The 17,689-nt window shown below is 39.3% G+C and overlaps 2 protein-coding genes and 1 long non-coding RNA gene across 4 annotated transcripts in view; 2 read left to right on the forward strand and 1 right to left on the reverse strand.

Annotated features, from left to right (window-relative positions):
* Positions 1–17,689, reverse strand: part of LOC577114 (probable methyltransferase TARBP1) — a 34,496-nt gene that overhangs the window by 16,570 nt on the left and 237 nt on the right. For both annotated transcript variants that reach the window (XM_030998739.1, XM_030998740.1), the window contains exons 2-8: positions 6,545–6,964; positions 5,408–6,149; positions 4,868–4,940; positions 3,667–3,815; positions 3,095–3,248; positions 1,529–1,661; positions 402–588 (exon numbers count right to left, since the gene is read on the reverse strand). In XM_030998739.1, coding sequence (XP_030854599.1) covers positions 402–588; positions 1,529–1,661; positions 3,095–3,248; positions 3,667–3,815; positions 4,868–4,940; positions 5,408–6,149; positions 6,545–6,939 — 1,833 coding nt within the window. In that variant the 5' untranslated portion in view covers positions 6,940–6,964. The remainder of the gene's footprint in view (positions 1–401; positions 589–1,528; positions 1,662–3,094; positions 3,249–3,666; positions 3,816–4,867; positions 4,941–5,407; positions 6,150–6,544; positions 6,965–17,689) is intronic.
* On the forward strand, positions 8,461–14,638 carry LOC105438744. Its single transcript, XM_030999122.1, has 2 exons — positions 8,461–8,649; positions 9,077–14,638. Exon 2 carries the CDS (start codon positions 9,218–9,220, stop codon positions 14,636–14,638), a length of 5,421 nt encoding a protein of 1,806 aa, XP_030854982.1. The 5' UTR covers positions 8,461–8,649; positions 9,077–9,217.
* LOC115929542 lies at positions 15,060–16,922 on the forward strand. Its single transcript, XR_004066529.1, has 2 exons — positions 15,060–16,462; positions 16,890–16,922. It is a non-coding gene; the product is annotated as an uncharacterized LOC115929542 (long non-coding RNA).

The following is a 17,689-nucleotide window of genomic DNA, read 5'->3' on the forward strand; positions in this document are numbered from 1 at the left end:
ATCATTAAACTTCAGTGCAGTGTATATATCAACTATTGAGTTTTTGTATAGGTAGAGTACACAATAAGCCAGTTCATAGTTGCAGTCTGAGCACGAGCAGATAATTGTCATTGCAGACCAAATTGAGAAATACACGGAGACAAAATACTGGTACTCGTGCTCATGAAAGTTATGTAATCATTATTCATTTATGCACAAGCAATGCACTCCATGATACACAGGTGGAAGTATTCTTTGAAAAGGGGGAAACAAAGGCTATTTATGTAGCACCTCCATTGCTGTAGGATTGATTATTTCAAAACGTACAAAGTGGGATCTCTTCATATGTTATGAAGATCTGTGGATAGTCTGGGTCATTTGGGACATGTGCTAACCGTGAACTGGTCTATTGTGGTACATACCTCTTCCCAGAGTGATGATCCCCTCTTGAGAACCTCAGCAGCATTGCACACACCCAGAAGACTGGAGAGCTGGTGCAGTGAGATACTACTCCAGTCTAGAAGATGGAGGGCTGCCCTAAGGAAGAAGCACTGGATGGTGGACCGGTAGCCGGGAGGGCAGGTCACGAAACCAGATGAAAGCTTGTCCCTAAAGGTTTCAGGAATAACATCATGATGTTACTTTGCATTATATACATGTTATATACAGTAGTAGATTTTTGTGTGTGTGATGAGAAGTAATTTTAAAGAATTCAGTTAATTTGGCATCCTAAACAAAATTAAAAATCATAAATACAAAATACATAATAGGACAGGATTAATATTAATTCAAATTAATATGAATAGAACACTGACAATGGTGTCAATAATCAGTCAGAAAAATATTGATAAGGATGATATTGATCAAAACTCTATTCAAAGTCGGGCAAGGTGATTGGAGCAATATTGCAAGATTTGTGATGCAGTTGATAGTAGCTCTCATGTTGATGATGTTGATCAAGATGAGGTTGATGATAACCTGATAGAGATGTTATATGGTGGTGGTGGTGGTGGTGGTGGTGGTGTGTGTGTGTGGGTGTTGGTAGTCCTGGTCATAGTGATGATAGTGATGGTTGATGATTGTGGTGATGGTGATGGTGGTTGCAATGATAATAACGGAGGTGAGTAGCTGTGGTTTCGGTAATGATGGTTTGGGTAATGATATCCATGATGTTGGTAATTGGTGGTGGGGTGCGGGGTAGTGGCACTGATGCTGATTATAATGATGTTTCTGATTTTAGAGAGAATTTAGAGGCAAATAATACCATCACATGTATTATCCATGTCCACTCAGTAGATTGAGAAGGCAATGATCAAATAGTAGAGATGAAACAAAAGGAAAATACAACAAAATACCCCCTTAACAAACAAAAAGAGCAAGGGTATAGAATTATCTTAAAAGACAGCTTTCAAATCCTTATCAGTCCACACACACACATGTACATGTATTTTTTAAAATGAATACCAATGCATGAAAAGAAACATTAGTGTGATAACACAATGCTACCACATGTCTGCAATGTGACTCTGCAATCAAATGTAACACTAACCTCAGCAGGAACAAGGATGAACGCCCCCATGCAGGGAATGCTGGGATACTCGCCAAGGCCTCAGCGACAAAGGAGATAGTGACTGGTCCCCATGCCTGCTCACAGATCAATGCCAGCAAATCAGATAAGAATGCTAATTACCAAGTAGAAAGAGACAAGTAGAAACATTTGATTTTTCACAGGAATACTTTAATTTGACATGGTCGTTCTGATTAGTTCTTAATTTGTTGATAATGATAAGATGCCCTTGTATTTTTTAATACTTTGTTTGAGGAGGAGGGAATTTGTTATGATCTGTTTTATTTTTGCATTTACTCTTATTGCTCTGTAGCTCTTAAAGCTAAACAAATTTGGGAGTTCCATCTTTTGCATCTCTTTCAGGTCCTTCCTTCTCTCTCAGATACTGTAATCCTTTCTTTCTCCATTTCTTTTTCTATCTTAATTTGAACATTAGTATTCAATTTCATGGTTTCCTTTTTCTTTCCTTACTTCCTTCATTTCTTTGTAATAAAAGGCTAAACCTATGGGGCCTAGACATGTGCACAGTAGTGTGTTGATAACAATGAGGTAAAAGAGGTAACTGCCAAACATTTGTTTGCAGTGGGTTTGTGTAGGTGAAAGCTTTGAAAGTAATGCATTGTTCCTAACACGTCATTTAAAAGAACTTTCAATATTACTCTAAACAAAACACCCATGGAATATTGATAGTGATAACACGATAGGAAAGTTTGTGACAAATCTTTCATACCCATAACCAACATTTTACACAAAATTTATACAAGGAAAATTGTCAGAAGCATACAGATTTGAAAAAGCGACGGTAAACTTAAATTGCTGTATGTCTGAATGACTGGGAAGTGGAGGCAGAAAAAACAGTAGCTGTGTGCAACCAATGCATGCCCTAAGGCAAACTCACTCATCTGTGTGCTCAAGGTTACAGATTTGTGATACATACAAAGCTTAAAGGTAATACAAAGTTTGGGGAAATTTTGAAAATTGACTGGATAGTGATTCTTTACAATTTTGATACTTTTGGATGCCCCTGTAGATGTATTAAAAGCACTTGAAAATTTAGCCCCTAACACATTTCTGCTTTCGAGTAAAATTGAATTAAAAATTACCGGTGCTCCCGGTAAATTTTGATAAATTTCAAATAGCGCTTATGTCCATACAATTGCAGTTGCGACCATTAAAATCTCAGAATATGTAGTTGTGATATATAATTTCCAAACGGAAATAGCCAATCGGCTGATTTTAGTCAAGAAACATTGTTTCATAGCTTAATTAATATCTTGACCTTGAGAGGGAACTATACAACATAAAGAAAGAAGACCATGTTATTTACAATTTAATAACTGAAGACTCAATTTCGACCGCGACAATGGTCACTGAATATTGTAGGATCGCGTATGCTTCCAATATGTTCATTTGAACCAAATTCATGACCCGATACCAAAACTTTGTTTTACCTTTAAATGTCATTTTATTATCTTGCAACAACTTCTTTTCAGGCAATTTACCATGGCATGTGTAGAAGAAGCTCTATTGTGGATATTCTCAACTTACTTTTCCTTGTATCATCATTGAGTTGTGACACACAGAAGACCATAAACTTCTTCAAGGCCAGACCGATGGGTGGTTGTGAGCCGGGTGGTGTCTCAGGTGGCTTGGTGTACAGATACTCCTCATGCAGAGCAGTCAGTAAGGGACCAAAGATGAACTAGGAATAAAAAAAAATTAAATAAAAAGATGACATTAACACAGGTTTGGCATACAACTGATCGACACTAAAAGGGCAAGCCTGACCAATTCTCAAGTTGAATTGAATACATAGAGAAAAATTAAACAAATAAACTTGGACGAGAAAATAAGAAAGTCTTAAAGTTTCGCATAATTTTTATGATACAGTGATATATATCAAATAGACTGTATGCAAATGAGCAAGCCGATGTCGTAACATCATTATTCCCTATATATTTTGTTTATGGAATTTAAAATGTTTCTTTTTCTTTTTCCTGTATCAAACATTTCCTATACAAGGAATATACATATATACAGGAAGAGCAGTACCAATAACAACATGGCTACCAACAAATTAAGTGTTAAATTATCAAAATCTACAGAAAGTAACGACTTACCCTCGGCCCACTCTGATGAAGAAATGAACTCTTGTCCAGGTCAAGATTCAAACACTGAGTTACACCAAGTCTTGTGATTGTCTTACTCTCGTGAACAAAGCAACGCTGATACAGTATACACAGCCAACTGGAATGCATTATAGGTATACCTAATACAAGTCAACAAAGTAAAATCATAAATTACTCAACGTACATGGATAATTATCATGCAATATATGCAGTCAATAATACTTACATTAATACATTTTCTATTTATAGTTATAAGTTACCAAGTAAAATCATTGTTCAACTTATACAATCAATTATCATGGAAAAATAAAATTATTAATGGAATAAATGATATTCAAATAAATATGAAATAATTAACCTGCATATCGTCTATGAACCCTGATTATCATTTATTTACCGTTTTGTCTGTATATCTTTACCATTTGCTTTTTTAAATTTTTTTTTATCTTGATAAGTTTTATTGGTCAGAAAACACAATGATTTACAAAATATGTGTTACATTGTTTTGCAGAAAAATAATGAATAATCATATTGTTTCACACTTACAATCTTGTGGTGTCACATTTCAGTGTAACATTAAAAAACATAGCATGATACTTCTGTATACCATTTGCTTCATTGTACTTTATGTATTTTTGAATGTGTTTGTAAATTGTGCACAATTCAGCTATTGGCTGCTAATTACGATATGTATAAAACCATGAATGAAAAAAAAACAATACATGATATTTTTTTAAAGATTAATTTTGACCTGGTATAGAATCATGAAATGGTTAATTTAGTGGAAAAACTAATTGCATCTAATTCTATTCATTTTGAATTGGCTTGTAAATAATTGCAGTATTATCTTGATTCATATTCTAGATAAGATGTGCATCTTGGGCACAATATCAAGCGATTACAAACCCCCCAAAAAAACATTCTAAATCCCAATCATGCAAACAAACTTTACACCAAAGAAAAATAGTATATGGAGAAACACATACATGTATAAGAATACAAATATTCATAAAAATCTTCTATATTTTAAAGAAGACATGACAAAAAAAAGTGACATGACAATTAACTGATTCTTTTGTTAAATAATAAAACAAACATCTAAAAAGTACCTGTAACATCCGTAAACAAAAAATCTACGCAGGACAAAAAAAAGGCATCATTAAAACACAAGTTATTGAAATACTATACATACCTGCCCCATCCAATCTATATGTAGCCTTTGTCAGCTGGGCAAGACGAGGCATTGCAGGAGTAACTACATGGATCTATAAAGAAAGAAAATATTAAAAGAATAAAATGTGATTTGTCATCTTGTAAAATCAAAATCATAAATAAAAAGGGAGACAGAAGAAGAGGGAAAAAAAGGATTTTAAGAGGAAAGGTGTAAAAACAATCAGGGAAGCATGAGAAGATGGATCACACACAAATTCAAGAGAGAGAGAGAGAGAGAGAGAGAGAGAGAGAGAGAGAGAGAGAGATGGGAAGAGGTTACTTGTATCTAAATATGATACAAATTGTAATTGTAAGCTATAGAAATATCTGACCTTCATCTTTCAACAATCTCATTATGATACATTGTAAGTGTGATTACTAAAAACTTAATGGAAACCTTTCTTTGGATATAGCTTCAATAATGTTTTTTTTTAAAATGTAATATCTAGAATACAACAAATAGTATATCTCAACTCCCATTAAAAAAGTACAATGACAACAAAAAGGAAGCATGACTCACCTGAACTTCCTCCAGAGTCTCATAAATGAGGAAAAATTCAAACCAGAGACGTAGCAATTTCTCTTTCTCCGCTGGATTCCATGAGAACAATGGCTGCTCGTCCAGCCCATGTGACCCCTGACCTATAGATCTTCCAGAAGTTGCAGCCACATCAACCGCCCTCTTCATCAGATAGCTGCAACGCTTGCGTGTCAGGGGATTGGTGTGGATAAGCCCTTGCTGAATCAGTTTCCAAAACAACTCCAGCTCCAGGAGATTCAAGCCTCTAGAACAATCCAGTCCTGTATCATTTGCTTTGACGGTTGACTCCTCTGTAGAAGTTGGGAAGTATGCATCAGACAGGGCGCAGAGAATGAGGTAGATGTTCTCATTCACCCCTTCCAAACGCACTACACCTCTCTCATGCATCGCTACTAGTCGTCCCCAAATCATTTCAAGCATCTCACTCCTAGTTCTTCCACCCAGGGGTAAGTCCTTGTCTTTGGGGACCATGATTTGGGCTAGTTGCACACAAACGAGGGCTTCACCCGTCTCCAGGATGTCCAACACTATCTCTGTGAGTTCACGCCACCACAAATCTTCGGCTTCATCGCTTCTATCAGGTTTTTCTGGAGACTGTTTGAGCTTCTTTGTATAGATGCTTAGGACAGTTATGGAAGATGATATACTGAGGTCACCTTTCTTTCGTTCTTCATCCTCATCAAACTCATTGCATCCTTGGTCCCTGGTGTAAACTTCATCTCTACCAATAATAATGAAAATATACATATAGTATATTCAAAAATGTTTTTTTCCTTTCTCTTATTCTTTCTATTTTCCTAAATATCTAGTAAGGCTGGAAATAGTGAAAAATAGTAGAACATCTATAAAGTGATCTATCAATGTCCTTTCAAAAGTTTGTAAACATACCTGCATCCTGAATGCATACTTTAAGAAATTACAGATTGACTTTGAAAAACTTGATATCACAAGAACACCATACTGTTTTTCTAAGGTCACAAACTTTTAAAAAAAGTACCATAAGATTTAATTCTAAACTAACAATCTAGAATTCTTTGTTTTTTAAACTCTGGACCATCCCTATCAATTTAAGATTCAATACTCTGATTCTTTGTTTCGTCTGAGGGTGGCACATACCTGTAGGTGAGGAGGCTCTGTGTGCAGGCTTTCATTACAATCTCACAAGGCTTTGGATGGTGTTTCCTGAACGAAGAGGACATGGTACCTGCAAGAAACTCACAAACTCTCTGGAGGATCTCCCTTCCCTGCGTCTCCTCCTCCTTACCACCCATCATCCTTGCTGCTGCCACTGGGAAGCATAGACGTTGGACGATGTCTTCCACCTCCTCCGTCTGCAGGAGATGTGGGTTGCTCTGTAGATTCTCTGAGCAGAAGGCAATGAGGTCGACTGCGTGTGCATGGTCCTTTGAAGCCAGTGCTGTCTGGGCTTGGGCAACCGCTTTCCTTAGGATTGCACCCACTTGGGCATCATCCCCAAAACCTTCTAAAAGGCGAAGAATTTTTGATGACATGATGATACTAATCCGAGATCTGCATCTGGTTTATGTATATGAAGAAATACCAGTAATTACAAAATTATTTAGAATAACACGTTAAATATAATTCTACTTGTAAGTTGTTAATATATTCAGACAAAAAATAATAATAGATTACTCATCCGACTAAATTTAAATCCCTGAAAAATAATCAGAAACAGGAAGCGACAATTTTACAATAATGAAATTGTTCTACTAGCTGCTTGCTCTCATTCGCTCGCGTGCCACGTACACATTTTCGTGCATAAGCACACACGCTAATTGAACCTACCCTAAATTAACTTGGCACACAGGGGATTAGTGGCTGGCACAATAGGGATTAGCACTGTGGCACTGGGTGAATTGCATGGGGGCATCTTAAGAGTTAAGGCACTGCCAGTGCTTAAAAGGACGTCACGTGTGACTGCCAGTGCCTTAAAAGGACGTAACACGTCCACGTCCACGTCCACGCAAGTCTAAAAGTCCCTTTTGAGGAGAAGAGGAAGACCAAAATGTTGTGGAATGATATGGTAACATGGGCAGATCTACGGGGGGGGGGGGGGGGGGGGGGGGGGGGGGGGGGGGGGGGGGGGGGGGGGGGGGGGGGGGGGGGTAGGGGGTTTACCCCCTACCCCCCCCCCCCCCCCCCCCCCCCGGCCCCCTTGGGCTGCCAAGTGAAAATGTGATATTAAAGCGGGGGGGGGGGGGGGATGCTGGAGAGGAGGACTACTAATCTATTTTATTTTTTTCAGGGGGCGAAGCGCCGTTTTAGCATGACTTTCTTTTTAACTCTTACTTTCACCTATCTCAGATAACCCTTAGTTTTTGGTTGCTGCTTCATATGTAGTATACAAATAATGAATGGTTATGAGTTCAATAGTGCGAATATTTTCATGAGTTGAAAGATTAACATTCTATTCAACGAGGCATCAGCCGAGTTGAATAGAATTAATGTTAATCTTTCAACGAATGAAAATATTCGCACCATTGAACGAATGAATAACATTCATTATTTGTTTTATACAACATCGAAGAAGATCTAATAGAACGTCAATCAACAAATTATGCTTTACTCCTTATAAAAGATAAATTAAAGTTGGATTCAAGCCTTCTCGATTACATTCAGATTGCCTTCGCGTCAGATACACGCAGGGATACGCGCGCGCGCACGGCAGAGAGGTACGCAGTCTGCATATAACCAAAAATGCACGGCGCATATAACCAAAAATGCACGACCGTGCAATATACCATCTATTGAATATCATGTGACCAACAATCCTCCAATCAAATGACAGGGATTCATGTAGGTGTTGTATAATAGTTGATAATGCATGATTAAAATAGAGAGAGAGAGAGAACCACAATCATTTTGCAATGGTTCAGGGTTCGTGTAATGTACATTTGAAACCATTTCTTAGCGTCTCAACCCTAAAAAAATAGCAAAACTATTTTTGAGAAAAAGCATTATACTGAATTCAATAAAGAATAATAGCTTTATATTGGATCATACTTGTGGAGTACAGGATGACGTTTTGGCTTGAAGCCGATGCTTGTGATGTCACAGGCGTCGCTTTGTAGAAAGTGTATGGATTAGGTCGCTTGAGGGCGTACTGGATTTTGTGTGTTACTGATTTTCCACGTCATGGGATAGTTGCCTCCCAGAGTTGCCTAAGTTTTCGTTTAATTTTGTGATACAAGCCCAATGATGTAAGTAGAAATGAATATGTTATCTTGAAGTTTATGAGTTATATTGTCTTTACAGCTAGATAGCTTAATGAAATATGATGTTTATGACACTATTTTGAGATGATGAAATATGACATGAATGAGTCGTTCAAGTGAAAGATTGTACACGTGTATGTAGGTTACGTAATTGTCGTGCACGGTAGTGCGTCTAAATGTACATGTACGTAGTAGTATAATGTTATGACCTTGAAGAATGACAAAGTCACCGTCGGTGCGTCATTAATTGTTGCATGTATTTGCCGTAGTCAGATATATAGTGAAGAAAGCATTGTTTGTTTTCCTTTGTTATGATAACAGATAGTTATTAGGATTTGATACATGATATGTTATTTTCATGTCTGTTTATGCAAGTTGACTTATTATTGTTTATCCTTATATTAAATCGCAGATTGAACCTTGCCTGCTACAGTCTATAACCAAATTACAGTGCATGGTGTCATTACTATGGGTCTTGGGCAACTAGTTAGTTCGCCAAATCGTCCACCACAACAGTTCAATATCAACTTGTGTGACTGTCATATCCTCCATCATGAGTGTAACCGGCATGGATATGAGCACAGATCCAGAGGTTACCTTCAAGGACCACAAGTCGGACAGTATTAGACCTGAGGACTCAGCTAGCCAAAGGGGGAGTAGCACCACCTCGGCGAGTTGGAGGATACGGGCGAAGGCTAAGAGAGCTGCCTTAGCCGCAGAAGTAGCAGCTCTTAAAGACCAACAAGAACTTGAGATAGAAGAAATGAAGCTTAAACAACGGAAAGCTGAGCTTCTTCTGAAGACTAGATTAAAGATCGCTGAAGCGGAGGAAACCGTATATAGAGGTACTCGGTCCATAGAACAGAAGACTGAGCCTTCCAAGTCTGAACCTTCACAACAAGGTTCATCAACTCCTGCTAGAATGAAGCCAGCAAGTGAAAACCAGATACTGACCAGTCAAGATGATAAGATAACTGGAAAGATGGACTCTGACATCTTACATCATCTACAGCAAGGACAGAGACAACATCAACAGCTGTTGGAAGCCATCACAATTTCAAGTACCAACATTATGTCTTTTGATGGTAACCCGTTGAATTTCTTTGAGTTCATACGATCATTTGATAGTGTCATTGGAAATTCGTCATTGGACAATAACGCCAAGCTGCTCAAGTTGTATCATCTTTGTACTGGAGCTGCCAAAGACATAATCCAATGTTGTCTCATGATGCATCAAGATGATGGGTACTTTCATGCCAGAACGCTTCTGATGGATCGCTTTGGAAGTGACCATAAGATCAGTGACGCCTGGATTAGGAAGGTCACGGAAGGTCCAGTTATTCAGAGCAATCCTAAACATCTGAGGGATTTTGCTGATCAGCTAAAGACCTGTGCTGAAACTTTGATGGCCCTTGGAATGCTTCACGAGATGAGCAGCAGAAGTGAGCTAGTGAAGGTCATTGAACGTTTGCCATTCCATCTGAAGAGCCGGTGGTTGCGTTTCGTAAAGACCATCAGGGATAGTGGCAGACAGCCTAACATCCAGCATGCAGTTGAATTCATCACCGGTGCAGCTGATGAACTCAATGATCCTGTATTTGGAGCCTTACTTATGGGTGGACCAAAGAGTCTAGGAAATGCAAGGAGTGTAAAGGAAAGATCTGTGTCAGGTAGAGGTCAGGCAAGCATGTTTACTACCTCTGTGAATTCATCGACCAAGAACTGCATCATGTGTCAGGACAGCCATGACCTTTTCGGTTGCCAGGAATTTAAAGCCATGGAGCCTGATGAACGCTTTGATTTTGCCTTCAAGAACAGGCTTTGTTTCAATTGCTTGTTACCTGGTCATGTATCCTCAAAGTGCATCCTTAATAGGACCTGCTCAGTCAAGGGGTGCAATCAAAGGCATACCAAGTTCCTCCATACCGGGAGAAGGATGAGACCATCTTCAGGAAATCCTACACCTTGGAGAACAAGAAGGGAATCGAATGACTCATCAACTCAAACTGACTATGATGTAGCATCTCATGCTAGTTCCAATGCCACGAGGGCCGGAGGTTGCAGAGTAGCCCTTCCAATAATTCCGGTTACTGTCAGTGCTGCAGATGGTGGAGAAAGCATTGAGACCTTAGCTTTGCTGGACCCTGGATCTACGAACTCATTCTGTCTGCAAGAATTAATAGATGTGCTCCAGACAAAGGGGAAAAAGAAAGTCATTCAGGTCTCAACACTGGAAAGCCCTAAAAGAGCAATGGAATGTGAAGCTGTGAAGTTGAGGGTTAAAGGTTCCACTGCAGACAAGAAGATAGAGGCTGAATTTCTAACTCGTCCGAGCCTTAACATCAGTACTGCAAACATGGCCAAGGAGGAAGATATTTCGAAATATCAACATCTTTGTGGTATTGATCTTCCAGTCACAGGGAAGAACCAAGTAACCATACTGATTGGACAAGATGTGCCTGAAGCCCTGATGCCACTTGAAATCAAAGCAGGTAAACCTGGTGAAGTTTATGCTGTCAAGACAATACTTGGATGGACGTTAAATGGTCCACTTGGAAATGGAAGTAGTTTGCAGAGTTTCCAAGCCTCGTCTAGCTTCATCTCTGATGATGGTAACATGCTCCTGGAAGAACAAGTTCACAAATTTTGGAAGCTAGAAGGGACAGAATACCTTCATGATGATGAAAAGAGCATGTCCATCAATGATCAGAAAGCCTTGAAGACCTGGCAGGAAGGAGTTTGCAGAGATGGTGATCACTATCAACTTCCCATTCCATTTCGGAAGAGGCCTGAAGATCTGCCGAATAACATCCAAGTTGCACTAACCAGACTAGAGTCACTGAAGAGAAGACTGGTAAAGGATGATTGTCTACATGCTAAGTACAGTGAAGGAATGAGGTCTTTGTTGGATGAAGGGTATGCTGAAGAGGTTAAGGACCAGGATCTTGGGAAGGATGAAGGAGTCTGGTACTTACCGCATCACCCGGTATTCAATCCAAATAAACCAGAAAAGACAAGAATTGTCTTCGATTGTGCTTCCAAGTACAATGGAACTTCTTTGAACAATGCGGTACTTCAAGGTCCAGACTTGACGAACAACCTTCTTGGTGTTTTGCTCAGATTTCGCCAAGAACCTATAGCCATTATGGGAGACATAAGGGCAATGTTTCACCAAGTTAGAGTCCCACCAGAGCAGAGAGACTTTCTTCGCTTCCTGTGGTGGCCAGAAGGAGATCTTATCCAACATCCTAAGGCTTACAGGATGTGTGTTCACCTATTCGGTGGGACATGGAGCCCAAGTGTTTGTAGTTTTGCTCTTAGACATACAGCTGAAGAATTCAAGACCGAATATTCTCCAGAAGCAGTGGATGCTGTCGGTCGTAACTTCTATGTAGATGACTGTCTCGTCTCATGCAAAACAGAAGATTATGCAATCAAGCTTGTAGCTGAACTCATGACGCTGCTCAAGAGGGGTGGATTCGAAGTGACCAAGTGGATAAGCAACAGCCCAGCTGTGATCAAGTCTGTACCTTTGGAAGATCGAGCTAAAAACATTGTGGGACTTGATTTGAATCGGGATGCCTTACCAGCAGAAAGGGCACTTGGAGTAACATGGGATGTAGAACTGGACTGCATCACCTATAAGATCACCCCCAAGGGCAAACCAGTAACGAGGAGGGGAATTCTGAGTGAGATAGCATCAATATATGACCCCTATGGATATGCCAGTCCATTCGTCTTGGTTGCCAAGAGAATCCTCCAGGATCTAACTGCTCTGAAGCTTGGATTTGATGACCCAGTTCCAGATGAACACCATTCCAGATGGCTAAAATGGAAAGAATGGCTTCCCTTAATGAGCAACTTCAGAGTGAGCAGGTGTTTCAGACCGTTTGATGATGTGAACGAGTACCAACTGCATCATTTCTGTGATGCATCTGAGTCGGCGTACGGTGTAGTGTCTTACCTGCGCATGACCAGTGAAGGAGGACAAGTCCATTGCAACATAATTCTGGCTAAAGCAAAATTAGCACCTCTGAAGAAGATGACAATACCTCGCTTAGAGCTCATGGCGGCAGCACTTGCAGTCACAATGGATAGAAAGATCAGAAAGGAGCTGGACTTTCCCTTGAATGAGTCTGTCTTTTGGACAGATAGCACAATAGACCTCCATTACATCCGCAGTGACAACAAGCGCTTTCGGACATTTGTGGCTAACAGGATATCTACCATCCGTGATGCCTCGGAGCCCAGGCAGTGGAGATATGTCAACACAGAAAAGAATCCAGCTGATGATGTATCAAGAGGTCTAACGCCAGACAAGCTCAATGGCAGATGGCTCAAGGGACCATCCTTCCTATGTGCTGATGAGATGGAATGGCCTATCGCTCCAGCTGATCTGCAAGTGCCACCAAGTGATCCAGAAATCAAACCACCTACAGAAAATGCCAGTGCATTCACAACTCAGTCAGAGGAGAAGTCATTGGAAAGGCTAATCAACACATATTCCTCCTGGTATAAGCTGAGGAGGGGAGTGAGCTGGCTATTGAAGTTCATGCAGTGGTTGAAACTCAAAGGAAAAACCCAGACAGAGCAAGAGCTGAGGGACTTCAAAAGGATCAGTTACGACGACATGCAGAAAGCAGAGAAGAGAATTTTGCATTACGTGCAAAAATGTTTCTTCCAGAAGGAGATTGAATCATTGACCGATTCAGATGGTAAAGTGACAAAGACAAGTCAACTCTACAAGCTGGACCCTAAGATAGACGAGGATCTTCTTAGAGTTGGAGGAAGATTGGAGAGATCAGCTCTACCATTAGAAGCTAAACACCCAGTCGTCTTACCCAAGGGAAGTCACGTGTCAGATCTGATCTTGAGAGATGTTCATGTAAAGGCAGGGCATAGTGGAAGAAATTATGTCCTTTCTGTGCTTCGTGAGAAGTATTGGATGCTTGGAGCAGGAGCAGCTATCAGGAGCATGATTAGCAGATGTGTCATGTGCAGGCGGCAAAGAGGGAAGATGATGAGTCAGAAGATGGCTGACCTGCCTGAGAATAGACTGTTACCTGACGAGCCTCCATTTTCCAAGGTTGGCATTGACTATTTCGGCCCCTTTGAGGTTAAAAGGGGTCGCAGCATGGAGAAGAGATATGGAGTCATGTTTACATGTCTTACCACACGCGCCATTCATTTGGAAGTCGCTCATTCTTTGGATACGGACTCTTGTATCAGTGCCATTCGTCGTTTCATCGCTCGCAGGGGCAATATCAAGGAGATGCTCTCAGATAATGGCACTAATCTTGTGGGCGCTGAGAGAGAGCTGAAAAGAGAAATAGATGGATGGAACAAAGCTCAAATCAGCGCAGACCTGCTCCAGAAAGGCATCAAATGGACTTTCAACCCACCCACTGCTTCCCATTTTGGAGGAGTCTGGGAAAGGCAGATTGGGACTGTGAGAAAGCTCATACTGGCAGTAACTAAGCAACAGGTGCTCTCAGGTGAAAGTCTGACAACTCTCTTCTGCGAAATTGAGAGCATCGTCAACAACAGGCCTCTAACAAGTGTATCAGATGATGTCAATGATCTTGAGGCCTTGACTCCCAATCACCTACTTCTGCTGAACAGGAAGCCGCAACTGCCACCAACAGTGACGGACAGATCAGATGTCTACTCGAGAAGGAGGTGGCGTCAAATACAGTATCTCGCCGACGTATTCTGGAGGCGCTGGTCTAGAGAGTACTTACCGCAGTTGCAAAGAAGAGAAAGATGGGTACCATCGCATCGCAATCTTCAGATTGGTGACTTGGTGCTGGTTGCCGATGCAAACACTCCGCGGAATTCGTGGCTGCTGGGAAGAGTACTTCAAACTTTCCCAGACAAGAAAGGCTTCACCCGTAGTGCGAACATCAAGACAAAGAATAGCGTAATTGTTCGTCCTATCTCGAAATTGTGCCTGATTTTGGAAGGAGATTGTTAATTGCCCTCATTTGGAATTCATGGATCACGTGATGTTTAATCATATAAGAAAGAGAAATTTTTGAGATATATAAATTTCATGATCAAGGAGAATTTGCGTCTCAGAGGATGTCGTCGCAGAGATATGATCATATGAAGATCGTTTGTCAGTGATTTTTGATTGGAAATCAGAAGGATCCAATTAGAGCAGAAATGTTATTATCATGAAATGTGATGTCATGATATCGCCAACATTTATTTTACATGAAAGTGTCAAAATGTGACAATTTGTATTCAACGCGAGGATAGAATTTTTGTTGAGTTATGAATCGTCTAGTGATCTGGAACTCTCCGACGATTCAGATTTAGTCGCCATAGCAACTCAACAGTAACTGATAACTGAGAATTGAGAAACTGAACGGCTTACAAGAAGAAAACATAAACTGATACATTTATAGAAAAATGACTGTTTGCAATTCAAAGACTCATGAACTAATAAACATTACTGTATTACACTTGAAATTATGGAGTAATTTGCAAATTTTCACACGATTTGTTATTTTTCCAGTGTAAAATGTAAACATGGCATTTAGCAGCATTTAAGTTGCAGTAAATGTGCAGTTGTAGCTTCAGTGATTATCAGATTACTGTATATACAATTATGTAAATGTATTGCTTCATTTAACATTCTGATTTAAGATGAAATTTATTTCAGAATTGGTTTGCATATCATTTTCTTGTAAGTATAGTGGTAAAGTGGTAAAAGAATGTTCCATATTCTGACACAGAAAATGTGAGTTGTGTGTAGAAAGGTTCTACTAGTTGTCATGTTGATTAATGCAATATATGCAAATTTTATTTGAAAGTATGCCTGATTATCAGGAATTAAGCATATTTGGAAATTTATCATTCCTCATGTCAAGGCACATGTAGTATACATGTAGTTTGCCTTTTAGTACAGTGTTACAAATACAAAGGGTATTAAAATAGGAAAGGTCAAGAGTTCAGCTCTTCATGTGAAGCTCGAGTAGAAAGTTACTTACAAACATAAAATGTGTGTTTACGGTACAGTCAAGTTGTTGGTTGTATGTTTAACTTGACACTTCTCTTTCAGATCTCCCATCGTCTGAGTCAGTAGGAGGATTTAGTTTTGGATTAAAACATTTTTAGTGTCATTCCTGGTGTTGGAATTATAGTGAGGAAGCAGCGTGGTTGCTTACAGTTATCTTTGGAGTCGATGTTTTCCAAAATGATTCTAAATTCTGACAAGGAATGTTGGGAGTTCTGATATGGTTGTCATGGTGATGTTGAGAAGGATATTTGCTTTATGTAGTGCATTTGATATAGACTTAGTGCATTTTATGCAAATGTCAAAGCTTTTGAAATTACTTAGTTGTTTGCTGAAAAGAAACTCTTCAGATATTTTATGTTGATATTAATGGTCAAGATCATTAAATAAGTTAAAGGTGATTAGTTATTTAAAGGTGTGAAGAAAAAAAGGTCACTTGAACAGTATAAGAAGTTTAAGAATTTAAAGGAACAATGATTCATTGCAAGTAGCAATTGTGGATAGACTTAATTTTGAAATGTTTCAAATGAACAAAGTATTGTTAAATGTTCAGAAATGCTTCTCATTTAAGAGGGCCGGAATGTGGAGTACAGGATGACGTTTTGGCTTGAAGCCGATGCTTGTGATGTCACAGGCGTCGCTTTGTAGAAAGTGTATGGATTAGGTCGCTTGAGGGCGTACTGGATTTTGTGTGTTACTGATTTTCCACGTCATGGGATAGTTGCCTCCCAGAGTTGCCTAAGTTTTCGTTTAATTTTGTGATACAAGCCCAATGATGTAAGTAGAAATGAATATGTTATCTTGAAGTTTATGAGTTATATTGTCTTTACAGCTAGATAGCTTAATGAAATATGATGTTTATGACACTATTTTGAGATGATGAAATATGACATGAATGAGTCGTTCAAGTGAAAGATTGTACACGTGTATGTAGGTTACGTAATTGTCGTGCACGGTAGTGCGTCTAAATGTACATGTACGTAGTAGTATAATGTTATGACCTTGAAGAATGACAAAGTCACCGTCGGTGCGTCATTAATTGTTGCATGTATTTGCCGTAGTCAGATATATAGTGAAGAAAGCATTGTTTGTTTTCCTTTGTTATGATAACAGATAGTTATTAGGATTTGATACATGATATGTTATTTTCATGTCTGTTTATGCAAGTTGACTTATTATTGTTTATCCTTTTATTAAATCGCAGATTGAACCTTGCCTGCTACAGTCTATAACCAAATTACAGTGCATGGTGTCATTACTATGGGTCTTGGGCAACTAGTTAGTTCACCAAATCGTCCACCACAATACTAATACTGATACGGGCTAAAGACAATGTGGTATTTGTATAGAGGTATTCCAAAATGACATTCTGATAATCAACATTTGTTCTGGTATCATAATATACGCATAATACAACTGATCTTTATGATTTTTTAACGTGACATAGCTTCTTCTCCCTCTGCAAACAAAACAGAAAACAAGGTTATTTAATAAAAGGACCATGCGACAAATAATCATTGTGATTCAAATTGATGCAAGGATTTTTTTTGAATAAGCAATGCTTTTCACCAGTAATAAAAGAGCACCCGTGAGCAGGCTCATGGGGGCTCTTTTTTTTTGGGGGGGGGGGGGAAAGCCCCCGTGGACAAACAATTAATTTGAGCCCTGCTAAAAACACAAGATACATACATGATACATGTATATAGGGTGACCAAAGTTTACAGAGATTTTTTTAAATATTAGGAAATGGGCTTTTCGATCAATCAAGATCGAGCCATGATTTCTCATAGAGGGTCTATTCTACACAAAATTATTTAGACCTTGTTTCATTATCAACAAATCAAATGGACATTCAAGTTTTTGACAAAAATTCAAATTGGTGCAACTAAAAAAGTTCAACTTTCTATTGGTGGTATCAGATTTTCAAATGTTTACCAATAATATTTTGTACGACAGGGAGACAACAACATCAGCCACCTGCAGCTCCACCTGCCAATATGCTTA

This window comes from Strongylocentrotus purpuratus, unplaced genomic scaffold (assembly GCF_000002235.5).
Source record: "Strongylocentrotus purpuratus isolate Spur 01 unplaced genomic scaffold, Spur_5.0 spur5_scaffold_5, whole genome shotgun sequence".
Lineage (NCBI taxonomy): Eukaryota > Metazoa > Echinodermata > Echinoidea > Camarodonta > Strongylocentrotidae > Strongylocentrotus > Strongylocentrotus purpuratus.